The sequence below is a fragment of the Xiphophorus hellerii genome, chromosome 23 (assembly GCF_003331165.1).
Source record: "Xiphophorus hellerii strain 12219 chromosome 23, Xiphophorus_hellerii-4.1, whole genome shotgun sequence".
NCBI classification, from domain to species: Eukaryota; Metazoa; Chordata; class Actinopteri; order Cyprinodontiformes; family Poeciliidae; genus Xiphophorus; species Xiphophorus hellerii.
This window is the reverse complement of record NC_045694.1, coordinates 15,534,078-15,562,070: the sequence shown is the minus strand read 5'-3', so window position 1 is coordinate 15,562,070 and position 27,993 is coordinate 15,534,078. Positions and strand designations below refer to the sequence as shown.

The 27,993-nt window shown below is 36.4% G+C and overlaps 1 protein-coding gene across 1 annotated transcript; it reads left to right on the top strand.

The window, feature by feature from the left end:
- The first annotated feature begins 205 nt into the window (after positions 1 to 205).
- LOC116714934 (neuronal acetylcholine receptor subunit alpha-3-like) lies at positions 206 to 22,565 on the top strand. Its single transcript, XM_032555755.1, has 7 exons — positions 206 to 457; positions 13,700 to 13,839; positions 13,920 to 13,964; positions 14,601 to 14,710; positions 14,967 to 15,174; positions 15,804 to 16,805; positions 18,523 to 22,565. Exons 1-7 carry the CDS (start codon positions 400 to 402, stop codon positions 18,646 to 18,648), a joined length of 1,689 nt encoding a protein of 562 aa, XP_032411646.1. The 5' UTR covers positions 206 to 399; the 3' UTR covers positions 18,649 to 22,565.
- Positions 22,566 to 27,993: the final 5,428 nt, after the last annotated feature.

The following is a 27,993-nucleotide window of genomic DNA, read 5'->3' as shown; positions in this document are numbered from 1 at the left end:
TTTTGAAATGCTTATGTAAAAAGCACATCTGTTGTGCATTGAACACACAAATGCAGTATAACCATTGCCTTTAGGACAGCCCTCCAGACGAGCCTTAAGCTGTATATATGAAAAATAATTTCATTATTTCCTCGTCTCTGACTCGCTGTGAGTCAGGTCGCCAAGTTTACCCACAGGGTGAGAGGGAGGGTGTGCTGTGAGCAGGAGCTGGGCACGGTGGAGGGGAGGCGGGACGAGGAGAAGTTGTCCATGTCGGCGCAGCGCACCATCCTCTACGCGTAAAGGAACGCAAAAGCGGAATCTTCAGGCTTCACAGACCGCTGCTGGTAAATGGACTGAAACCCGCTGTCCGAGACCTAATTCTATCCAATTAAGGCATCGCCAGGCTCAGATGTTTCGATGAATTTCTTCGGCAAACTACCAGCCTTCCTGCTGTTGGTGCTCCTCGCAGCGCAAGGTAAGAAAGAGACTGCGCTCCTTATCCGATCGAGACGCAAACAAGTATTGCTGTTTATCTCACTTTTATTACGTACTCACCTAATTTTTTTTTATCTTACTTTGTAAAAAACGTAACAAGTTAACTCTTCTGCGCTCTTACGCAAAAAATGAATGTTTTTATTTTACTCTGAATAAGCATACATGGATAAATAAGTTGGAATGTTTTCTTTATGGCAAAAGTTAACTTCAGCTCATGAGCCAAGTTGTCCTGCATTTCTACAAGGAGGCATTCTGACGATGACAAATAGCTCTGAAGCAAGTAAGTCTCCCTGAAATTCCTCTGGGAGTTCAGGAGCGCAGAAGCAACACAACGAGGACAGGTTCTCATTTTAATATAAGATGTTCTGTCCCATTTAGAAAGAATGCAGGTATTATTTTGTATTTTTAAATAAAATCATGAAACCTGGCAGCTTCCAGGTTTGTTTATGTGGTGTTTCTCTAAGAGCTCTTGAAAGCTCATACATAAGGTCTAAAATGAAACTGGAACTGGGAGTAGTCTACCAAAAGAGGTGAACATAAAGATGACAAATATATTGTTACTTAAACATTTATTGCTTTCAACATAAGACAAACGTCCATGTCCAAAATGATGACTGTTTTATATCTTAATATCTGTCCTGCTGGAGGCTAGTCTTTATAGCAGTTTTATAGGGACATGCCTTACAAAACTGTTCATGTCCTCTGGACACATTTTTAAACACTAACCTCATTGTGTTTCATTTGATAAATGAACACAATGTGTTGCACATAAAATGCAGTGTGGATGAACATTCAGGTCGTTTTAGTCGATACTTTTTAAAATCACCTTTTGCAACATTTACAGCTGCAAGATATGTTTCAACCAGCTTTTCCTTTGGTTAAAAAAAGATCAGACACATTGCATGAAAAGGGTTTATAGACATTTTTCAAGTCTTCCCATTTGGTAGGACTGAACTTTGACTGGGCCATTTTGATATACCATTATTTGTGACTATAACTGTTCTATTGTTGCTCTGGCTTTTTGTTTAGGGTCTTTGTTCTGCTGGAAGGTGAGTTTCCATCTCAGACTCAGGTCTTCTTAAACCTCCAATATGTTTTATTCCTAGACTGTCTTATATTACATCAATATTTCCCTCAACTCTTGTAAGCTTCCTTGTCCCTGCTGGAAAAAAAATAGCATTTTTCTAATTAAATTTATTATTACTCTTTCATGAAGGCCAGATTTGTGGAAAATGTGGCCTTCATGATTCATAGCTGTTCTGTTTGAAGATTTTTTTCACATGGACTCTGTGTCCCTGCAGCTACCCCAAAGCAAAGCAATGATTGAACATCTTCAATTGCTGCTGACTGAAAAAGAGACATTCACATCTTTATAAGATGTACACACAATGTGTTGTTTTACTCCTGTTTTAAACGTCACCAGAACTTCATTCTGGATGTGTTCGGTTTGCTCCGAACACATTTATTGTCGAACACGACAGTAGAACATGCAAACAAATGAAGGCAGATGCACACCGCCTTGACTTCTCTGTCAGGAAGGGGATTACAAAGCCATTTTCAAAGCATTAAGACACCAACAAACCACAGTGAGAATCTTCACACAAATGGAGAAAAAATATGGAACAGTGGAGAGCCTTCCCAGGAGTGGCCAGCATGTCAAAACTTCTCAGAGAAAACATTCACGCTGGCTTAAAACTTATTAATATACTTTATGACTTTATGAATGACTTTAAACAGGCTGTTTATTTTTAATACTCTACAGCAATGCTGAATTAAAATGACTGAAATAATTCTGAAAGAACAACTGGGTCAAGTTTTCCATAGAGATAAAACACTCATTTGCAATTTTTGCAAAAACTCAATGGTGTCAAGATCCTTAACTGAGTTTAGGTTTTCTTTTGTGTTTTGATCATTTTCTTGTTTTTTGTTTATGTTTGATAAGTCTTTCCTTATTCAGTTATTGTTTCAATGTTGGAAAGATGGCCATTTTAGTTAATTCCTTTAGTCTCTTCTTGTGTTTTGTTCTTTGTACATTTGTATTTATTTCTCTTAGATGTGTGTTATTATTTTGCTCTTGGTTTGTAGTTCCTTTTGAGCCTTAGTTCAGCTCCCTTTTGTCTTAATTAGTTTCTCTTCCTCAGCTTCCCTGCTTTCATCCTTCAACAGCTGTATCACATATTTTTACATTTCTTACATAGGGCAATGTTGGTTTTCATAGGTTGTTTGTGTTTTTTTTTCTAATATGCTTGATTAGAAACATTTTGGTACTGACCGAAAAGATAAAACCTGAAGACATTTGTAAAACAGCAAATATTTCACAGAACTGTATGTTGTTTCTTTTGTATTGGTTGCAAGAAAACAATTTCTCACCTATACTTGATCATATTTTCCTAGACACTCAGTGAGTTGTCAAGGGAAATAAGAAATAATATCCAGATGTCAGAACAAAAATAGTGTTTTGGAGTCACAAAGACTCTACAACGCCCATCAGATGTTACATTCCAACATGTTTCATCAGAGTCTCCCCAAAAGGAGAAACAAAACATGCTACTATCACAAACATAAACTTGTTGGGTTTGGTTCAACTTGAACTTTTCTTTAGTGAAACAAGACCAAGACTGACATTTGTAGTACAAGCAATTCATGTGGCAAACGCTTGGAGCAAAGAAAACCATACATAAAAGCACCAAATGATGAGTATGGTGGTACGGCTGTAATGATGTGGTTCTGTTTGTACTGGGAACTTTCTAAAAGTGAAGGACATTATGAACACAGCATGGGCATTAAATAGAAATGTAGTTTTATTAAACTAAAAATGATAACTTATTAGGAATTGCTTTCATAATTTCGAAAAGGTAACTAAAGATAAAATTAAAGATTCTTCTTTTACATTGATTTCACAGGAATTGTTAGGAGTGAGAACAATTAGTGCAAAATGTTGCAATTTAGTAAATAAAAATAATAATTTCTTAATTTATGATTTATCTTGAATAAAGGTAATGAAATAATGGTTGGATTTTTCAAACATTTGAGTGTGAAATTATGGTACTACATTTTCTGATTACTTTTTTATAGAACTTTTTAACCTTGGCAGAAAAAAGGACATTGCATTGCCAAGCCAAATGAAAGGCCCTATATGAAAATATCAAGAGTAATTTTATGTAAGATGTGAGAATAAACCATCAATAAATTAGCTGGTGTTTCCTGAAAAAATCATTAACTGCCTTTGATGCACAAATTAGAGAAACTTTAGGCTGCAGGCTGAGTTCTTACTTTGTACATATCATGTTTTACTTTATGCTATTCTGTTTGCTATATACATGACAACAACTCCACAGATCATACGGGCTGATTGTGGATTTTCAGAACGGGACAGATGTGTTATTTTTTTCAGTTTCACACATGATGTACCGAGTGTCAATGTCAGTGTAATTTTTTAGCTTCAAAGCCCTGCATGCGGCTGCAAGTCTGTTCCAGATGTGGTTCCTGCAGATCTCCCATTGGGAGCAGCATTAAGTGCTTCTATGTGATCATGCCATGTCTGCTGTGTGAAAGTCAGTGTCTTCTCACATCCTGTAACCTGACACAGAGATGTAGTTGAAGGGAGGATTGGTTTCCTTTACAAAATCTGTGGGATAAACTCTCCCGACTTCCTCTTTCATACTCTTCTGTCATTCTCCTTAGCATTACAGATTTGCTGCAGCTTTGTCCTTGAACTTAGAGAATCTCAGAAGAAAGCAATGCCTTGAAAGTGTGACCGTGTCAGTGTTCTCTGAAGAGAACAGATTTTGCTCAGCAGAGATTAAATATAGTTTTTCTCAGTAGAAGTTATTAATTTGGCACTTTAATGGAAAAAAAAGAAACAAATAGTGTATTGTGTTGTTGCTTTGTCCTTTTATTCATAAATCTCTATTGTGTCATTTTCAATAGCAACTTTACATTCAGAGGAATTACTTCAAAATATCCACTGACATACATACTGTATACACATTCACTCCCAGTGGGGATGTGATTTGTGGGCTTCAAAAGGTATTGTCTCATTCTATCCAGGATCTGGTGATTTGTCCTCAAAACAGAGGAGATGCTGATCCGCAGGTTCATGGGATTGGGGGTATTTTATTTAAAAATAGAATCTGACTGAAGTAGCTCAGAGGAAGGGACTAAGAGACTCGTTAAATACGGAGATGTTTGTTGAAAATATGACATTCAAAACAAAGTTTCAGCCTGTGGGATAGATTGGTGGTGTGCATCTGCATATTCTAGGACAGGATGGGTTCCTTCAGGTCTGAAAGGGAGTGATTAGAGATAGACTACATAATGCATTTCCCTGCAGCTTCTCGCCTGCATCATCTCCAGCACAAAATAGCTGAGGGAGATGTTCAGCCACGCCTGCATTTTTCCTCATCTAATCCGCATTGTAGTTTATGCTTGACCCCTTATCTCACTTCACTGTGCATTTTAATAGGCTGTGGCTGCATGTTAACAGTGCAAAGAGGATCTGCCTCCTCCGAACTAGGCTGGGCCCCAGAGAGCAGGAGCTGCAGGTTGCTAATTTAAAAAAAAACACAACTCATTAGAAGTGAATGCTTTGTATCTGCTGCCTTGGTTGCAGTTCAAGAATCAGACGTATAGTTTTGTTAGCTCTGTAACGCTTATCAAAGCATTCTTGTATAGGGTTGTCTACTCACGTCCCACTATTACCTGCTATATTGGCTCCAAAGACTTAAATGCTCATCTGAGCTTTGCTGTGCACTACAGAAAAGCTCTCTGGTTTCGCTCCCAGAAGCAATATAGTTGCATTAAAGCCTGACAGGCAACCTGCGTGTATGTGTGTGTGTATGCTAGTGTGTAGCTGTGAAGCAGCTTGAGGATCCTCTTAACACGATTGTCATGTGATTATTGCAACCAAACGCTGGTGCACACATGGTGTGTAGCCATCACAGGAAAACAATTTTTTCCACCTTCCTATGGACGAGCTTAAACATCATGGTGCCCTCAGATTTAAAAACCCAAACTCACATCTTCTTCAAGACTGTTCAAAATCCCCTGGGACACCCTGCTCTTTTATGCTGGGAATTGCATGGGGTACATTTCAGGATGGCAGTATGGCAGTAAAGAAAGTAAAAAGAAAGAGGTTTTCTTTTCTAAATGAGATGCCTTAGATGGAAGAGAGGCCAAACTTTTCAGCTTCTGTTCCTTAAATAGCCGGTTAAAAACAGTTACTTTCTTTGCATATCAATCTTACTGTCAGTGAATTTATTCCTGCAGAAAATCATTGTTTAAATTTCAGCTCTTGGTTAAAAAACCAAAAATGGTGAAACTCTCATCCTTTTGCATCTTCAGTCTTTTCCTGACTTGACTAACCTGGCAAATTCTATGTACTCTTTAATCTTTAATTCAGAAAGATATAGATCAGATTTTTTAAAGGAGTTTTGTCTAAACTGTCTTCAGTTTTCTCAGTATTCACAAAAATATTTGGTTCAAAAATATCTTCACCCGTGTGAAGTTTGCATTTGCAACTAAACACTTAACACTAACACACACACTCCCCCCCCACACACACATATATATATATATATATTATATTGTTCTTATGATGGTTGTGAGAACTCCTGTTGAGTTCAGAGAATAGCGATGTTTAAATTCTCATATCTCAAGATCACAAGCTAATTATCTTATTAGCCTGATATTATAAGTCCATTTTCTAAGATAATGTGGTAATTTGTGTTATTTAATCTTTGTGTAACAAAGCTTGTCCTCTTGTGATAAGATCATAATTACATTCTGCTCTCAAGAAACCAAATGTCTCACTCTTAGAAGTGGATGGCAGATTGATAAATGAAGCAACTGACGGAAAATGATGGAAATGTTGAAAGGGAGCAGAAATGGTAATGAGTAACATGCGGTTGAAGAACAACAGATCTATGGATGATCTTTTTCTTTTCTTTGACTCAAAAGATCTAAGGCTTCCAAGCACTTGGAGAAGTAAAAAAATAAATAAATTTGATGCAATCAAGTGAAACAGGATCACAAAATCCTGAGTCTGCATATGAACCCTGTGATATTTTTGTCTTTGTGATGAAACATAATAACTATCATAAAAAACAGCAAAAGACTAAAATGAATAAAACACTGCAATATTCTGAGCTAAAGATCCACTGGCTTTGCACATAGACTGACTGCATATTTTGCCTATTCTTCTTTGCAAAATGCACAGGTGGGAGTCTATTTGACAATTAAGCAATTTGGAGGCAGATGAACTGGATTTTGAAGGAGTATCATTTAAGAATTCATGGATATTAATTTCAAAACTCAAAGCAAATTAAAGTTTGTGGATGTATGGTGTTCTATTCAGGAGGAGAGTCTCGACATGTGTACGGCAAAGTGGAAAAAATAGGAAAAGAAAGAATTTCAGAGACATTGAAAGGATAATACAACAAAGACATCTTCATCCCTGAAGATCTAAAAACAGGAGCAAACTTTTGTATTTTCTGTGACTTTGAGACACATGTTCTCAACATCTGCACACACAACATATATAAGTGTGTGCAGTGTGTACCCACTGCACACACTTAAAATATATATATATATATATATATATATTTTCCTTTTAAAAGCGTTCCACAGGATGAACTGTTGAATTGCAGGAATAATGGCATTAAAAGGCAGCTGTGCTCACAATCATACAATTCACTTGGCCACATATTCACCAAGCTCTCCTATATGAAGAGTTTCGTACTGCAGCTCGCGCTCATTTGCATGGTCATGGCTAATGCAGTAATCACTGTGGACCCTCTTTTGCGTCACTGAGCGTGTCAAAGTCAGGCGATCAAATCCCCTGCAGAGGAGACCCATGCTATCTGGCTGTTCTCTGCATGTTTCTGCTGTCAATTTTCTCCTCCTATCTCCTCATGCCACTGCCTCCCTCTCTCTTTGTATCTCCTCTCCATTTACTCTCGCTCCCTGTCAGTGGTGTATTTTTGGAGGGTAATTAGTTCCTTCAGACTGTCCACCACAGGCTCCCAGGCTCATCCTGTTAAGCGCATGTCTGATCAAAGAGTCTCCCACAGGCCGTGGGCCTTTCTGCAGCTCGCTCCTCCTGAAGCCACAAGAGAAACTAACACACTCACTGTTTGTCTTGCTAAGTCTCAATCAGTGTTGCTTTTCCTTAAAGAGAAATGCTTGATTGTTTGGCTTGGCTCCATCCGTGCCAGAACCAAGACTTTTCAATTTGACATCATAAAGACAGGGAAGGAAAACAAGAAAAACTCAGAAGGTTTTGTCATTTGAAATGTGACTCAGGCTAATTTCATGTGATTTTCATCATCAGAGACAAAAACAGTTCTGATCAAAATGATAATGTGTTGAAATCTGAGCTGTTAAAAGTGAAGATAAGGATGATTATGATAAAGAAATGTTTGACAGTCTGCCTCCTGCAAAATTAATAAATTAATAACGTAGCACACTAATCACCGACAGAATATTGTGAAAATCATAAAGCGTCAGCATAAAATTTTATTTTGTGTTTCAGTGTAACATCACCTACAATACCTACAGTGAGCTAACTAACATCAGACAGTTTCAGTTTAAACTATGTAAGAAACAACTAACACTCTTCATGACACCTGAGGTGCCAAAGAATAATAGAACAATTTACATATTAAAATTATTGTGACATACATATTAAATTTCAATCTCTTACCGTTTTAAAAGACTCAACTGATGTTATAAAATATTTCAGATTATAAAATAGCACAAGCCAAGTATTTTCAAGTAAGTCTAAATTCAAAACACTGATTATTTATACAACATTGCAGCGTTTTCTGCCTTGCTAATGTTGCTTACTTAGCTTTAAGTAAACAACATTAGAAAAATTGTTTTTATTTATCTGGTAATGTGGTTCACTGAATTTGATCTCATGCTCAGTTACGATTCTGTACACTTTTTGTTGAACATATCAAAAATAATCATATTATGAGCACTGTTGCATCGCTATGAAGATGCTCTGTCTGCATTTTTGAAAATTCACTTTTCTCCACATGCTAAATGCTTAGAGTAGCAGAGTAAAAAGGACTCTGCCTTATTTTCTCATTAGTTTAGCTTATTCTTTGATTACTTAGAGGGCTCTTAGACTACGCATGTATTTATTCATGCATGAGCAGGTTTCAAATGCTTGGTTTTGAATTACCCACTGCACACACTTAAGCTTTACTTTACATATCATGGAAATGTTGCAAGCAGGAGAGGTTACACACGATCATCTGAAGGGTAAAGGAGAGAAGAGGTTATATTTAACACTCTTAAGCCTAGAATACTTAAGATTGTCCCTGAAAAAAAAAAAAAAAAAACAAGTACAGGGAATTAGGGGAGTTACTGTTCCAAGAGAGGATTTATTTAACTTTTTCTATGCAACAAAGAACAAAAGGTCCAATTAATTGACTGATTATAATTGCCCTGGATTTCCCTCAGCCAATTACAGGCTTTACCAAGGTTCTGGCGCAGCAGCAAATCAGCAAGCAGTGGGCAGTTTTTAAGGCAGGTACCAAGAGCTGAAATTACACAAGTGTCTCCAGAGAAACGTCATTTTATTAAGGTTTTAAGGAGCAGCTCGCCTCAGTCAGTGACCCGAGGAAACTTACAGACTTTACAGCATTACAGTAATGAGATGTTAGTGGTTTTAGTTCCCTTTGTTCAAACAATTTTTATTTTTCAGTTTTTAAAATTGTGACTAATACATCTATTACACAAGGTTTGCTGAAAGTAGTTGGTCTACAAAGAGCTGCAGTGCCAGTCAGAAAGGTGATAATAACAGGCATCTCATAATAATTTTGGCTTTTGAAGTAACTTATTTCTGAAGGGTTTCTGAAAAGTTAAATTTTATGATTAAAAATATGGTTCCAGTTATTACACAAGCTTTACAAACTCGGCCAAGAAAAGTGAAGATTCTGCCAGAATTATATCTGACGCTTGTTTGATAAATGTAATCTTGGGTGTGAATAAAGGAAGATCCACCATAACTTCAAACTTGTGCATTGAATTCTTATTTTTTAAATGCTTTGAAAATGTTAAAATTAGGGTGATGCCCTTTCAATGTCAAAGACTTGGAGTTCATCACCAAGATAAATCATCATGGATGCATTCAAAAACCAGGTCAGAAATTATTTTAGATTTTTGAGAAGGAAAAATCATTTAAACAGATGCACTTATTTTCAAAACTGATGCTCCTTTTACGTTGTTTTATTAGCTTTTAAAAGATGCCTGTCTCGTTGCTTATCACAAACAAACTCCTTTGTTGAATGAAAATCAAATCAAATTTTACACCAGATAAAATTTGCTTGTTAAATTAGTGATATCAAACAGCTACTGCAAATTCTGCTGTTTGATGCAGAACCATTGGGTTCTACTTTCGTCCTTTATGTTGGACTGCATATTGCCTGCAGTCATGTGATCTTATTGTTTGGTTTGCTGAGACATCATAATGAAACTGCCCCCCCCTGAGGTGAGCTGAGGCTTGTTGTAACATCAGAGCTGCAGTGTTGTTGTTATCAGACCCGGCTAGATCCCTGCAGATTTACACAGCTCATCTCTTAATGGACTTTTCCTGCTCCGGCAAGTCAGTCAGTTTTTGAGAACGTGAACAATTGAACTGATTCAGGATGTCTGGAAGATGTTCATCACGATACTCTCATTAGACATGCTTACGACTTTACTGTATGAACAGCGGATATTACATTTATTTCAATACAAAGGTTCCTCTAACATTGTACAGATTTGATTAAAGTGAACTTCTTCAGACAGCCCAGTTTTATCTGAGAATGCTTTGGTAAACATCCGCCATATGAGAAGAATAATAAACCCAACACTGCTGGGAATAAGACACCAACCAATAAGCCAACTACACAAAAAAGACTGTTTTTGTTATATTTTATACTATTCATGACGAAAGATCTTAACTGCAATTGTTTTGATGTTAAAAAATATCTGGCTACACCTTTACTTAGTTGACATTTAAGACTTTTATTTTTAATTATAGCTAATACCTTCTTAAAAAATGAATAGTACAAGCTGAAGAACTTTCAATATATTAGTATGAAACATGATGCACATTATAAAATTGTGCAGAGAAAAGCATAATAGGTAAATGAGAATATTAAAATGGAGCTTTTTTTGATTTGTGGAGCATAAATGGACTCAATGATATATTTATGTTTTATTTAGTTGTTTAAAAGTCTCCTTTGGTGACTGTTTATATCTCTGCAAATCAAATTTGTCCTCCTTATCTTTTTTTATTTAAAAAAGTTAATCTCTTAACTGACTCAGGCAGCTAATAAAGAGCCTGTTTTTTGATGGTTTCATGTTGTGAAAGCCTTCAATAATATGCACATCTCTACTTGACTTGAAAGCTGTGATGGGAAATTTCATGTTTAGATTTTCAACATGTTTGTTTCTTACACGCATCAGCGATTGTGTTGTTCAAAGACACAAAAAAGGTAAACAGCTGGTATTCAGTGTTGAGTTTAGAGAACATAACCAAGGGGTTATGAACATATTATAAAAGGTAATTAGATCAGATTATCTTAAAGTAAAAGTTGGAGGTCAGAGAAGCCTTAGTAGACCTGTCTCCAGTGTTTATAACTTTTCTCCAGTGGCGTGACTGCATGCTGTCCCAAGTGAGGCGACATTTTCTGCTCAGACAGACGTCTGTGTGCCACCACAAGCATTATGTGTGGCAGTTCTTCACAATCTGATCTTCGGCTCAGTCTACCTTACACACCTCTGCAGAGGCTGTTTTTCCTGCGTTGATTGAAATCCTCTACTGATAGAGATGGGCAGCTCAGCAGCGAAATGCTCTGTCAACATCCTGCAAGAAAAGAGAGAGAACAGATCTTTTTCTGCCACGGTTTTAAATGCAAACATATAACAGTAGAAGAGACTGTTTGGCAAAGCTTAAAAAAAGAACTACGTTAATTGAGCTCCATTTTTATACTTGCTTAAGTTTTGTCAGATTTTAAATAAAGTCATCATTAACCTATCATTTGAATTTCATAAATTATCATAAATCCTAACATGGTCAATATGTGCTACTGCACAAGTAGCTACTGCAAATAAAAGGATCTATTTGTTATAGCGTACAAGCTGTTCAGTTTCTCCTAAAATAAACTGAAACAGCTGCAGTTTGGACACGAATGGTTAGAGTGTATGTCCCAGTCTATTGTCATTACTGCAGTATAGTAAATCATAACAGATTTTACTGACTGACGGTTTCAAGGGAAAGATGAAGTAAAGATAAGGTATTTTCAGTGGTTTTGTTGAGAAATTTTGAGGAACAAACAAGGAACCTCTCTTGCAGAATGTTGTGTTTTTCACACAGACTCTTTATAACCTTTATTTACCAAAAGCAGCAAGCTAAGCAGCAAGCTCAGCACCTTGGCTGCTAAGAGAAGAAACATTCCCCACCTGCTCTGGCCTCTTTACACCGTCTCCTTCTCATTTCATGTTTTATCACTTGTTATTAAAATGTCTTGAGAAAGTATGGGTATTATGCTGTAGGAATAAACTGGAATCGATCTGATTTGACTGAGTAAGAAAAGGCTGCTGAAGACTTCATGGAGCTCAACTTATGCTCTGACTTTCCAATGATATTATTACATACAGTACATTTGAAAAAAGATATTTGCATACATGGGGCAAAAAGACAATTGTTTCCATTCTCACTCTCGGACATTAAATCAGATTAAACATTTCATTTTTAGGTCAGTTCGGGTTACCATTTTTAAAATTTTCTAAATGTGAGAATAGTAGTTTTGCATATATTTTGTAGATTTTTGGGAATTACCTATTAAACTACAGATTCATTCAAACATTTTTGCTACCCTTCTGCAAGCTTCTGAGTCAGGTTTCTTGGCACAACTTTTGAGCTTGGACCAAAAGTTCTATCTAACTGAAATCAAGTTTTTTAAATGGACTCATCAAAACTACTTTTTGGTTCTTTAGCTACTTTGAAAATGATTTGGTGGAACAGTAAGGGTCATTGCCCATTGGAGGAGCCATTTGTCCCTAAGCCTCACCTTCCTGGCTTTTATTGAGATGTTTCTTCAGTATTTCTCATATCACATTGTTTCCCTTATGATGGCATCTACAGTTTGTGAAGTGCACCGGTGTTATTCCTTGGTCATGATGGATAAAAAAACTATAATTTTAACAGAACACAGGAAATGTCTTTAAAAATCACAGTCTTTGTTCCTGGATGTATTTGTTTGCTGTAATCTGTTGTTTTTTTTTTGATGTTGTTCTTGGCTTTTTCCGTCCTGACTGGCCTTTCAGGTCATTTCATTGTAAAAACACTCTCTATAGGTCTTTTTGCTTTCTTTTGGCATTGAAACAGACGTCCTCATCAGGACTTTGCCAAGTTGTTTAAAGGCCTGTTAGTCTTAGTGTAGCTAAGCGTTTGCTTCTGAATTTTCAAATGACGATGAAAAAAGTGATAAAGTAAAGTTTAAAGGAAACAAGAAGGATTTTATTTATCCTATAACCAATACTAGTCTGATTTAATGGAAAGGTTTGTTTCACCTTATACATTACAGCTAAATATTTGGATTTCATTGCACTCCTTCTTTAGTTGGTCCTGGCCCATGCCCTGAACTTATCATTAAAAATACATTAAGATTATGGTAAAGATTTTCTGCAAGGAAGTTTTGTTAACTTTTAGTCAGAGTTTTACGAGGAGAGACTGTCAATATGGTTGACATTTCACTGTCTCTGACAGAGACTACTATTTTAGTTTTTGATAAACAATCCTGTGTTTCTGTTGTATTTGTTTTTATTTGACTCTTAAAAAAACACCAGAAGACAAAGAAATATAGAGATTTTATAAGGAATTAAACATCATCAACCACCATATTTGTTTAAAATTTTCATCAGCTTCTGCCTGTTTGTTACTGTCTCATATTGGGAAATATAGCCTTGATGTGAGAAAAACATTAATCTTTGACTCCCTATAATAACTTTCTGTTTGCAGACTGAAAATAAATCTGTTTGGAGGGGTGACCTTTCTGCAGTATTAGTGTCAAGTTTAATTTACTTGCACTGATAATCATAGACAGCTCCACAAAGCCCCAGTTTAACTCAGTCAATGTAAAGTGGCAGTTTTTTGGGGTTTTTTTGCCATTTTTGCTAATCTTCTATTAATCTTTTCAACGTCGTCTCCCTCTGTTTTTTCCAGGCTGCTTCTCATCCAAGGCAGAGGACAGATTATTCCGAAGGTTGTTCCGAAGATACAACCAGTTCATCCGACCTGTGGAGAATGTGTCTGATCCAGTTACGGTGGAGTTTGAAGTGTCCATATCACAGCTTGTTAAAGTGGTGAGAACACAGAATCATCCATCCATTGGCTCTTTTATCTATCATAAATTATTTGTTCAGCATTTATATTCTTTCTATAGGATGAGGTGAATCAAATTATGGAAACTAACCTGTGGCTGAGACATGTAAGTGCTGCTGTGTTTTTTATTTGCTGTGTTGTGCTGTTTGAGTTTCATCAGCATGTCAAGTAGGGCTGCAGCGATACACTAATCTCATGACACAATGCGATTCGCGGTATTCTGCTCACAATACAATTCGATACATTTTTAAGATTTTCTGAAAGATTTTAGAGGGACAGAATGATTTTGGTGACATTTTGTGGCTGTTCCATAGACTTGGATTGAATTAATTGAACTGATGGTTTAATACTGGTGTAATAAATGTTGTTTTTGTTATACGCTTGCTTTGTTTAAATGTTAATTGTGTGACTTTGTGTATTTGGTTATGGAGAAAAGGAACCTTTTTTGTCTTATTCACATATTATATAATGCAATTTATCTATTTCATTTCATTATTTAATTAATTGTTACAGGTTGTTTCATTATAGGTCATTTTTAATATACATGTGCAGCTGGGTAAAAAATGTCATGTGTGATAGCTGTCATTTAATTCATGTGTATTTGACATAAAACTCAAAGTCGGATTTAATGTACGGATGAAAAATCAATATGTTCTGAGGAAATAAAATATCGATAAATATTGTAGAATAGAAAAACTTACACAGCCCTAATGTCAAGTGTTTCTGTTTTACTATCCTTCAGGTTTGGAACGACTATAAACTGAGATGGACCCCTGTTGAATTCGATGGCATCGAGTACATTCGAGTTCCATCCAACAAAATCTGGAGACCGGATATTGTCTTATACAACAAGTATGTTTTGATAAACAGATGATAGGAGGAATACTTTTTTGTCTGTTTGAAATCCTGCTATAAAAATGTTAAATAAGTCTTAAATACAGGCCAATAAAAAACATCAGAATAAAAACAGAGGCTAAGTATTGCACATTTTTTGTTTGAGACTGGATGGTATTTTTTCTTACTTATGTTTGCTACAATGTGAGTTGTTGGCTCAAAATCCTCTGACGTTTAGAGTAAATGTCATAACCTTAGAAACGTTCTCCCACAGTGCTGTTGGTGACTTCCTTGTAGAGGACAAGACCAAAGCTTTGCTGAAGTTTGATGGCACCATCACTTGGGTCCCCCCAGCTATATTCAAATCCTCCTGCCCAATGGACATCACTTACTTCCCCTTTGACTACCAGAACTGCTCGATGAAATTTGGGTCCTGGACTTATGACAAAGCAAAGATCGACTTAGTGCTCATTGGCTCAAAGGTCAGAAATTAAAGAAGAAAAAAAACTTGGATATATATATATTGTATTATGTTTTTATACATACTTTTTAGTCAATATTTTTCTACTAGCATTAAAAATGTAGCTCATGTGATTGTATAAATGGAAAAATCCCACCCATGTAAGTGAAGAATAGAGCTATAACAGGTTATAACATACAACTTCTGTTGCTCTAACAATATACTTTTCATGTTATTACAGAAGCATCTCGTGTTATACATAATATACATATTTATCACATTCTACCAAAAACATTCTTTAAAATATTGATTTTGCAATCTATTACATGATATTAAATTGTACAAACATGAAATAATATTGTTGTACAATTCAGCTTTCACATTGTTAGAAAATAACAAGTGTCTACCTTATAAAGATGTTAATGATGCAGATCAATAATAGAGAAAATTTCTTGTCTATTGGAACCGATTAAGTTTGATTTTGTGTTGACACATGGAGAGATTTTGTTGTTATTTAGCAGATTTGACATGACAATTTCTATTGTATCAATATTTGTTTATTTCTGACATATGTAACACAAAATGCCCTTGAATTGTTAAATATTGCCACATTTCTAATATAGAGCTTCTTTTTAAATGTATATTTTTCAGGTGAACCTGAAAGACTTCTGGGAAAGTGGGGAGTGGGAGATTATTGATGCACCTGGATACAAACATGACATTAAGTATAACTGCTGTGAAGAAATCTACCCAGACATCACCTACTCCTTCTACATCCGTCGCCTGCCTCTTTTCTACACAATAAACCTCATTATCCCTTGCCTCCTCATCTCCTTCCTCACGGTGCTGGTTTTCTATCTCCCGTCAGACTGTGGGGAGAAGGTCACCCTGTGCATCTCCGTCCTGCTCTCCCTCACTGTGTTCCTGCTGGTCATCACTGAAACCATCCCCTCCACGTCGCTCGTCATCCCGCTGATTGGAGAGTATCTTCTCTTTACCATGATTTTTGTAACTCTGAGTATTGTCATTACTGTCTTTGTGCTGAATGTGCACTACCGTACTCCAATGACTCACACGATGCCGGAGTGGGTGAGGATGGTGTTCCTCGGGGTGCTGCCCAGAGTGATGCTGATGAGACGGCCGATTGACCAGGGCTGCTCATCACCCGCCAGAATTACAGGAGCGACAGGAGGAGGAGTCACCGGCGGAGGTATTAAGAAGAGAAAGACCAGCATAGGAGGAGGAAGCAGCTCTGGAAGTGTTGGAGGCATAACTGGAGGCGTGGCATGCCCACCGCTGGATAGTGGCTCAGGGGCAGGTGGGACGTCTTCGGCTGGTGGCTCCATGAACTGTGTGGAGTATGGCGACGTGACCCGTGACCTTAACCGCGACATGACTAGGAGGTGTCCCTACAGAGGCAAGGAGGTGCCAACTCCTGTTCCTCCACCGATGGTTCCTCCACCTCCTCCCCAGGCAAACCCGGCTCAGGGGCCTCCAGAGTCAGAGCCGCCAAAAGCGCCGAGGCCTTTGAACGCCTCGTCGCCTGTCAGTGCTGTCGTTGCTTTTTCTGTGGTGTCGCCGGAGATCAAGCAGGCCATTGAGAGCGTGAAATACATCGCAGAGAACATGAGGACACGCAACAAAGCCAAGGAGGTACATAAGCAAGCATTTAGTTCGGCATGTGTGCTGATTATTTATATTAGTATTAAGTTTCTAATCCAAATTAGATTCAAAATTTCTCTCTGGAGAAGACCTAATAATACCGTAAAATTAGTATGCAGTGGCTGCCTGTTAAGTCGTGTGGAGTGGGAACAGGCCTCTGGGCGATGACTGAAAGTTGATGCTTTAAAGTGATGCTGCACAGATTTTATGTAAGAAAACAATAATAATTGATGTCAATAATAAGAAAAATATACATTTACATTTTAGTAAACAGTGTGTATTTCCAATTAAGTGTTAAGCTCTTTAATCAGTGCTCAAGTATTTCCCTTTTTGTGGATTTCTGTCTTAAATACAAGCAGTTTTACAGATCTCTCAAACTGCTTCATAAATATTATGGTGACTTACTATCCTATAACATAAGAAAATATTATGGACTTTCTGACATTTTCTTGTGGTTTTAACAATTCTGTGTAAACTACTGTTTCTTCAGGTTTGGAGTTCCTGTTTTCCTGTGAAATGAGAGTAAAAAGTGAAAAACAAACAGAAGGGGTCAGATATTTCTTCTGCCAAGAACAAGTTTTTTAATCCAGTAGTGACACGGGGTGACGTGTTTGATGCCGAAGGCTGTAACTAATGTCTCAACATAAAAGCATTAATATTTTATGATAAAAATGATAAAAAAGTGGCATTAGGTGAACTTGCTTGCTCATTGACCAGGTACTTGATGCTTTATTTGTCAGAACTGACTAACTGAAAACACAAAAAGCCAGATTTCTGAAAAAAATTTACTAAATTTATTACATTTTATGCAACAAAGATAAAGTTTTCAAACATAAAGAAGAATAACAAAATAATTATTTTATAAGATAGAAAAAAGAAGTGTTAACTTTCAGCACTGAAAAGAAAAAACTAATCACCTAATCTATCACATACAAGTAAATTAATAAAATCTCTCCTTTTGCTATATTGTTATCCAATAAACTGAACTGTTATCATTGCAGCATGCAGTATATGAATTCACAAATGCACTGATTTAATGTCCTTAATCTTTTTTATATTGTTTTGGGACCAAGAATCTTTACATTTAAGAGACAAAGTTTTGTTCTCACAGTTTGGACAACAAATGCCTGTTCATACAAAAGTGTGTGTTACTTCTGCGTGGTTAGTAAAATTATACTTTTCTTTGTAAACACTGTAGAAAGCATTTTCCCTCTGCTATATTTGGACTTTAAAGCTGCTTGTTTGTTCCAGAAGCAGGGTTTTGTGCACGTTGTCCTCACATTCTGGATAGTCCTGATATCTTTGTTGCGTCGCCTCCATCCTTCCTCAGCAACGCGCATCTTTCTTCGAGGCTTGGAGAATAGTTAAACTGCTTCCTCAAAATGCATAATAGCATTATGGTCACTGGATAATCATAATCTTATTTTGCACACCTGAAAGACCAGATATAGCACAGGGAAAATGTGCTTGGCTCTAAAATGCTTTCCAACTAACAAACAACCTAAAAAGTAAAGATATTCCAGAAATATTTTTTGCATTTGATATTTTCTGTTGCCAACACTTTCTCCGTAAGCCTTTTATTAACCTTGAGGTAGTTTTTTGAATTTACCTCACATGTTTTTTGGAAGTAAACTTTTTTCTTGACTGCACCTGCTGTAAGATTCTAGTTTCCACACATTGCATAATGTCCTTTCTGTTCTCTCTTCAGGTGGAGGATGACTGGAAGTACGTTGCCATGGTCATCGACAGGATTTTCCTGTGGGTTTTTGTGACAGTGTGTGTGCTGGGAACTCTGGGACTTTTCCTCCAGCCACTTATAAGCTTCTTAAAATGAAGAACTTGTCTTGCCTCTCTTTTTTCCCCCCTGCTTTACTTCTCTTACTGACAATTTATTTACACCTTACTTGAGTTACTCTAGAAAATATCCTGCATTTAGCAGTGTCAAATCAAGCACAAGACCATTGTTGTTCCCTTTTTTAGGCTTTTGTCACTTCCTCTCTCTGTGTCTGGGGTGCCATCATCAACCATCCTATTTAGCTCTCTTCTGTAGATTTCCCTAGACTGAAACACATCTCTTTATTCCTCATCTATTTGTCCTTTCAGCTGCCAGTTCAATTCTATAGCAATGCTGGTATCTTGTCTCCTTCCCAGTATCACATATTTTCTGAAGCCTGGTTTTCTCGTCATCTCCCTTCTGTTTATTTTTTACCTCTCTAGTGTTTTACTTTGAGCTCCCACTGGAGGCATCTTTCCACTGTCACTCCTTGGAGCAGCAGCTTAGATATCAGTTTCCAAGAACTCTTTGGTAACACATTTCAGCAAAAAGAAGAAGAAGAAAATTACTTCTTCTGAATTACTTTGCAGTAGTTAGTTGTTGTAGGCCAGTTTAGTAAACCACAATTTGGTCCAATAATGGCACTGAGTTGGGAATTATAGCACAAAATGCTCTCTTCTAGATATGATAATGACATAGCTATGTTTTCTGGTAGAAGATAATGACCTGTTTATCTATGTTTTCCTTGTAGAGAAAAACAAAAGCGTAGTGCATGCTGGCCTTTAACCTTTAATGATGACATGTTTTCCAGTATATTTATATGCACAGGAAATGAATTCAGGACAGGGGTTTGCAATGTATGGAGGCACTTTTAACCACAAAATGTACAATTAAACTTGTAAAATGACTTGAAACAGTAAAAATGTTTAATTCAAATGATTATAATCAGCAACATTTTATGTTTATGGGTTTCATTATTGTATTTCCTGTTTTTTCTATCTTTTTTGTTATATTCAAATAGCATGTACAGCTCGTAAAGCTGCTGAATCTTTTGTTTTGTGAATCTGCTGTGGCGCTTATTTTTCCAGGTCTATGCCCAAAATATCTAAAGACAGAAAGAAACATATGACCAACTTAATATGAAATATTATAGTTTTCAATCTTCTTCTGCAGATGGTTGCAAGGTGTTTTTGATTCATAGAAGTTTTCTTTATAACATATTTGATCTCAGTACCTGCAAGCTGGACTCCCTCATGAAAATCTTCTTCTGAATTTCCAAACTAGAATCACTTTGTCTTTTTATTTTTAAAGTTTGTTTTTGTTTTTAGGCTCTTGTGGCCTTTGACAGATGTGAGACAGTAAAGCAGGTTGTGAGAGGGAGGAAGAACATGGGGCAAAGGTCATCGAATCTGTGACGGTCGTGTTGAGGAATAAGGTCTTGATACATGGGTTGCACTGTAACTCGCGCACCACGCTGCGCCTGAAGTGTCTGCTTTGTTTTAACAATGTTGAAATTATGATATATTTAAACACTTACTCATTGAGTTTGAAATTATGTATCTGTAGTAACAAACATATTTTCAGAACTTAATGTAAATTAGCATATTCAAATGATTATTGTAAGAAAACGCCCTGGTAAAGAAAAGAGGTAAGTTAATTGTGGCATATAAAAGATACACAATCACATGAATTATTGTGCATCTAGAAGATGCTTTATTCTTCAATCACACACATTTAAAGGTCACTCGTGAGACTAAATGTGGCTGTGATCTCTCACAGGTATGTACACACAAATGTGTTCAATGTTTAGAGTAGCGACAGCTCAACATCTCAGTAAAATAGAGTCATTGAGGCTTTGAGTAGCCCATCTGATGCCCAACAGTTCAGTTTAATCCCTACTTGAGTCAGTGAGCATGCACATATGTGTTCCTGCACATGTGTTTGTTGGAGAGGAGAACAAAAAAGGCTGCACGTGTCGACGGAAGATGTAAGAGTAATCAAGCGGGTTGAGATGGTGACAGAGCTAAAGCATGCGAGTTCCTGTGTGTGCCTGGTAGCATGAGTCTCACTGAAGTCGGATTAAGGGATGGATGGAGGCTGAATATGGAGATGAAGGGGGAACTGTGGTACAGACACACACAGTAACCAATCTGTCTCAGTCTTCAGCCTGACAGTCACATCATCTTCTGCCTGTGACAGATTGAGGATGTCAATTAAAGATCCACTGGCTTTTCAATCTATATTTGGACTGTAGCTGTTTGATGCGTGGAACACTAACAGGCTCTAGTCACTGCAATGCCTCTCAAACTAATAACATAGAGGGTGAAAAAGTAAACAAGAGGGACATTGCTATGCTCTTTTATCCCTCTTCTGATGATTAACCCTCCTATTGCTTCCTGACAACTTTTTTACTTTGATTTCAGCAACAGAACGGAAGAAAGACTCAGAAATCAGCAACTTCAAGGCAGCTTGGGCCACTTAATCTGAATTTGAAATGGTTTTCCTTTCATATTTTAAAAGCAGGCAGATCTTTGATTCATTGTACTTCAAGTGCTTGGTGGCAGTCAGGTCATATCAGAGTGCTGCGCAGCTCTGGGTGGTAAATTCAGGGATTATACATTATTGAGACCATCACATGGATGAATATTTTACATGATTCGTTGCAGCTAACTCTTGACTGTTGGAATCCAGCTCACGGATGGCAGACCTTCCTGGACCGAGAACATTTCCTTACTGTACAGCTTCTCTTTTTATCTGTCTCTTTCCTCATACTTCTTGCCCTTTACTTGAAAGTTTTTTTTAACCTGTGCACATGTTAAAGACACTCGCAGTTGAATTACAGGATGAGACAGGGTCACTGCACCGCAGAGAGGCGGATGGTGAGCTAGGCTGCTCTTTTCAGCCACTGGGTGCAGAATGGTACATGCTTGCAGTCAGCGGACCGTGGATAAGCAAAGGAGACTCGGAGCTAAATAATTCATTCCAATGGGAGCCTTCAAAACACATGCACACACAGATAAAGGGTATTCTACTTCTCAAAACTAGCTACTACTTGCACTAGATCACTGTCCACATTACCCATAGAGAGCAAGTTTCTAATTTTATCCTTGGTTAATATTTATAGATGTGGTGAAGAACCATTGACCTGGAACTATAACAATAGCTTCTTGAGTTTTCTTGGTCAAGAAATTGATAAAAAGTTTTAGCTTTTATTTTAGGTACATATATTAATCAAAGTTTAATTACTAAAAATATACATTTTATACTATTTGTTTTATTGAACTGGATCCTAATGTGGCCTCATTTTTGCAGTGGATTTGTCTAAACGTTAATTCTAACCTACATACTTTCACTTTGGTGTTACTAATTATTCATAGAAATTCAGATTAACTTGGAATGTCTGTCATGAACCTTTATACAATCGTAATGTTGTAGTGAAGTTGTTATTTACATAGAAGTTGATTAAAATTGCATTGACAGTCAGAATAATTGTCCAGCTTAAAAGCAAAGTCAGATAAAAAAGTAAAACTTACTGTAACAGTTTAAGTAAACACAATTTTTCTATTTGGGTACGACTCTGGCTTGTGGCACTTTAAATATCCTGTCCTCAGTATTCCTTTCTTGCATTTGTTATTGTATATACTGTATATCACAACTGTGTATATATTATGATTGTAAATATCCACACAAGGCAAAGATGCATAGAAGAATGTGTGCATTTTCTAATGCAAATCAACAGAGAGGACTGCATGGACGAATATGCCTGGGGGCTTTAAAGTAATTTTCTGCATAAAGTATACAAAGTAAATCAAAAGAAATAGTTGTGACTGAAGTTGTTTACTTTAGGCATTTTCTTTTCACAATGTCATGTAAAATCCACCTGAAGTGGACTTAATGGTGGTAAAATATTGTTTTTTATGTTTAGATCGTATCTGCTGAAGCTTTTATGTATTATTAAACATCAGTTGGATTTCTCAGCTTTACTGTGAAAAAGATGGTCTTTCAGAATGAGGTTTCTCTCCCTTTCTTCCTTTTTTTTTGCTGGAAGGTGTGAGAATACGTGTGAAAGTGCAGAGGCAAGCAGCACTCGAGTCACACTTTCATTAGGAGGAAGCTGTGAAGGATTCAGCACCTCGGACAACAATTGCTGCATCACGCACTTTCACCATCTCAGCACCTTAAATGACAGCTGCAGGCACAGAAAAGACCAAAAACCTGAAATGTCAAAAACTGTGGAACACCCAAAAACAACGAGAACATTTACTAGCAAAACTTTTGCCTCCATCAACAACAACAAAAGGGAAATGTGTAGGTTTCTGTATAAAAAAATAATCTATAATTTTTATTTTAGTTATTCAGTTTCACATCGTGTGATTTAAAAGATTGTAACAGCAAATAATTTGAATTTAAATTTAAAAGGTATTAAGTTTAAAGTTAAAAGTTATTATTCAAAAAATACTTATATTCAATAAATTAGAATATGTATCCAAAGAGGCTCAATGTTCAGATTGATATATATATATATATATATATATATATATATATATATATATATATATATATATATATATATATATATATATATAATTAATGTTTTTCGGACTTGAATAAACACACATACACTGAAAGAGACAATAAATGTACAAACATAGCTTGTTTGCACACATTAACAAATAAGTCACTTTCTCCTCTGATCACCAACTAGAGTGTCTTGTAAAAGTATTTATACGCCTTGGGGTGACTGGTTCAGCAGGTTAATTATAAAAGTTGTGTTTTCGTTTCCGTTTTCACGTTCCACATACGGGTGTGCTTCTGCGCAGCCCTCTTTCATCCGATACCCCTTAAAAACCCAATGCATCCAAATACCTTCAAAATTCACCTCAGCTTATCAGCATCCACCCATTTCCAATGTCAGAATAAATCTCAAAAGTTTATTAGAAAATATTAATGTTAAATAACATGAAGGTGGAGAAACATACCTGAAAGGTTAGTGGTGACATTGGATTTTATTTAGTGGTATCAGATTAAAGGGATAAACGTATATCAATCCCATCTTAGCTTTCTTATTTATAATTTTAAAAAAACAATCTTGGAAGTAGTGTATCATTTTTCTTACAATTTGTACGTAAGTTCTACTTTGTGTTATTCTATAACATAAGATTATCTATAACATAAAATTTCTATAGACCATATTAGAGTTTGTGAAAATATTAAAAACATATAAATACTTTTGCAAGTCAAAGTACTTTGAGTGCCTCGGTTCATTCCTTCTTTTACAGCTGGAATTAAGAGCTTATGACACATTTACATCTTAGTTTTGGGTATTTATCTCTCTTTAAACACAATGTCACTGCATTTGTTGTTGTTTCTTAATCAATTTTGGTTAATAAAGTATTTTCAGAAAGATGTACATGGTATTTTAAAAGCCACATTGGTCCTGACAGCTCTAAATATTTCCTAGTGGGATATGGTAATAAAATTGTAAATGACCCTAAAGCATGGAAATCCTGATTTCATTACTTCTATGCATTACATAAATACGTTAACATTTAACTGTCTGGATGATGTTCCATATTTAAACATGATTAAACCCAGTAATTATTACCCTGATGATGGAAGTTGAGGAATGACCTGAGCAATTAGGATTCGTCTACTTCAGACCGTGAGCTGAGAAAGTCCAACATTTACCAACTGAGGTATTTGGAAGTTATAAAAATAAAATGAAGACACCCACACATTGCCAAATTCCCCAAATCAAAAACTATGTTAAAACTATCATAGATCCAAGTACAAAATGCTTTCTCTTAGTCATAACACATGCAGTCACATCTTCCTCATTTCAGATAACCTTTCCTAGATAATTCCTTCAAATCATTTACTCTAATATTTTAAGATTTGTGTTATGTGTAAATCCTTGTTATTCCAGAAATAGAAATGGACTCAACAATATGCCTGTGTGATATGACACAAATGTTATGAGTTCAAATACTCATATAAGTAGAGAAGTAGCATTCTAGGGTTTTATATGTTGCAGACATGATTACTGTTCTTCTGAGACACTATACTGCTACAATGTCCTATGGGCATTACTTTCCATCAATTATCTTTTTTATCAGATCAGTCAGATAAAATCAGAAGGAAAACCAGTTTGAGGCAGCTGAACTGAGGTGTCATGTTTCAAGTCAATAGCAGTCTGTGCTGGTGGGGAGGAAGAATAGGGAACATTTTCCTGCTAGATTTTTCCAGGTCAAGATTGGAAGATCCAGATTTAAACTGAATCTCAGTGATCGTTCAGTGAGTATTTATGAAAATTTTCACTTTCTTACCATTTTGCAGTTAAAGATTCATGTGCTCTTGCATTAGTCTGTAATTCTCTGGTACATGGGCGAATTAAAGTGTAAAATAACTGCGCTGAAGCGTTGTTGAGGAATGGGTGATTTTTGGATCAGATTTGAAAAACATCTCCTTAAGTCATCTTATATCTCTTTTGGGAATTTCTCTGGTGTAAAAGCTTATCTAGGATCATTTTATTGGCACATGTGAAACTACTGACTCAGAGTTTGGCTTTGAAGTATGCGTGAGATTTAAATTTCCTTTGCTCTGCAAACTCCTCTCTCACTTATCAGCAGCTTTTCTTAAAAAGAAAAAGAAAACTCCTTGAAATAACAAACTGATTAAGATTAAACCCCCAGGCCTGGGAAGACATGGCTGTTTCCTCTTATCAATTAAATGTTTCTGTGAAATTATGCAGCCTTTAATTATGGGCGCAAAGGAAGCTGAGAAAACAAAAACATCCCAAAACAGAGGCAAAAAAAGGAAACAAGACGCACTAAAAGCAGGATTTGATTCCCACATAGCTGTGCAGACACCAACTGAAACACCCACACCTATCTGTCCACAGTTAACTAAAAAGGACTGGCAGGTTTGCAGTCAGCGAGAATTTATGTTTTTGAATGATTAGGGACGAGGCAGACAGGACGATCTCTGAGGCAGCAGCTGCCCGCCCCACGGCTCCAAGTGAAGCAGAAAATTAGGATAATTTCATTGTGATAATCAGCCTCCTGTTATCCCTGTCATTCCCACCCAAAGGGAAGGAGAAACTAGGAGCTCTGCAGAGGAAGAGAGAGTGAGAAAAGAAATTGTATTTACATCTTTTATTTACAGGAATACGGGAGAAAAAAACTAGAAAAGAAAAGAAAATGTGTTTTCCGTGCCTGGTTATCAACAGAATGCATGTGTTTTAGTGAATCGCATTAGGAAAAGGTCAGCATTCACCCTCATAAATGTCAGAACAATACTGCGGCACTTTTGTTTTATCTGCCCGAGGTTTTCAGTAAATACTGATGATTTTGTCTAGATATCCTTTTAATGAAGCCCAGCTGCAAAATGAGCACACTATGTTCAAACTTCACAGCTCCAGTCTAATGTATGTGAAATTTGGGCTCTCATTAACTGGAGAGTGTGTGTGTGTGTAACTGCCTTGCAGCATTTTGCTTATTAGTTTTATTAGAAAATACCAAACATGCAGGGATCCAACTAAACAAGTAAATTCATCCAGCTCTATCAACCTGCACCTGCCTAGAATCAGCAAGTGTCGCACAGTGAAGATATCACTTCCCACATTTCTTCATCAGATGTGTTGTTGGCCACACCGATGGTTTAAAAAGCTTTTTCAAAATCTAAGATGGAAAACACAGTTAATAATTTTAATTAACTTGAAACTCTTTTTTCCTCACACATATTGCTTTTTCCATTTCATTTCATCACTGTCATTGAAACATATCTTCTGTCTGGCATTTTAGGCCCTTCATGCTTTGAGTTTATTAGAATCATTTTTGCGTAGTCTTTCTTGGTGTGATTTTATTTATTTATTACATGTTCTATTTACTTTTTCATTTTTGTGTAGGACCCAAACACAGACAAGGGGTACACAAAATCATTTGAGTTTGAAGGTTACTTTCATAAACTGAGAACCAAAGTAACACAAAAAAAAACACACACAAAGGGGCTCAAGAGAACTGGAACATAATGATAACATGAGAAAAATCCAGCAAGCAATGGATAAACGAGACAGTATAGTTTGGAGAGATGATCATTGGAGCAATGAACTGGTGAGTATTAGTAATTAAATGTGCTGCAGATGAAGGAGAGCATAGACTGAAGTACTAATGGAGTAATGGCTAGAAACAATAAAGAAATTATGGGAATGGTGCAAACAATCACAATGGAAATATAACTATACAACAGTATAGAAAAGAGACATTGTGAAAACAAAACACAGACAAAAAGTAACTTTTACTACAGTAAAACGGTCCTGTAAACAATAATTATTTATTAAGATTTTGTTTATAAAACGTACTGCTTCTTTTACTACTCAATGGCAGATTCTTAATCAAACCTGAACACATAGCTTGGTATCATTACAGGTTCTTGCATTTGATTTATTCCCTCTCCTGTCACAGCCTCAGCACAAGGCCTCAGAACGATGTCAAAGCAAAGGCTGCCAACTGTAACATTAGTCAGACGGTAGTTCAACAAGACGAGTGACAAATGGCACCATAATGGCACTTTAACATCTATGAAATCTAATTAAAATAAGGAATACCTAATATTCAACCAAAGACAATAGGAAGTAAAATGTATTCTGAGAAAGTAAGTCTAGGAGCAAGTTCATTTTCAGATAAAACAGATGAAAAATCTTGTTAGAGCTTGATGATTAGGATCCAACTACATTATTTTTGTGAAAGCAAGACTAGGCAGAGGAGAGGTTAACAGAAGGAGCAAGATAAATTAAAAAGTGGAGAGTACTGGACTGCTAATTGAAAATCACAGTTCAACAAGTATCTCTGCAACACAAGAAAAGCAAAATTCTGCTGTAAGTGATACGTTAGCATTCTGTAGCTTTATCTTTTGCGAGTTGAAATGGTCCCTAATATTTTACTAATGTTGATTTATTCACTTGATTAAAAACCAGCCAGTATGCCTATATTAACTTCACTTAAATGACTAAACTTTGGTATGCCTGGTTCTCCAAATGTTGCACAATTTCCACAAATAATACAAGGGCTACCTTTTGCAGTACTTAGAAGAAAGGTTGGCACTGAAGAAAGTCAAATTATGTGTAATATAAGGTTATTAAACCACCACAATAAAAAACAGTAGGATAACAATGTTGATCTTTGCTAACAGTGGAAATTCTTGGTTGGCAACCCGAGCGAGCCCCTACTTCTGCTGCCACACACACACCCGAAGACATGCCCACCTCTCAGACAAAGAAGAGAGAATAAATTAAAAACAAACTTTAACTAACTTACAAATAAGAATCTCTTGTGCTTGACTGATCTAGGTATTTTTATATTCTGAATTGATTCTAATTTGAATAAAGAACTGAAATTAACAATTGCA

Excerpts from the sequence above, each read along its gene's own strand:
- LOC116714934 (XM_032555755.1), top strand. The coding sequence starts at position 400 with ATGAATTTCTTCGGCAAACTACCAGCCTTCCTGCTGTTGGTGCTCCTC. Across the intron at positions 14,711-14,966 it reads GATATTGTCTTATACAACAA|TGCTGTTGGTGACTTCCTTG; the intron begins GTATGTTTTGAT and ends GTTCTCCCACAG. Across the intron at positions 15,175-15,803 it reads TAGTGCTCATTGGCTCAAAG|GTGAACCTGAAAGACTTCTG; the intron begins GTCAGAAATTAA and ends TATATTTTTCAG.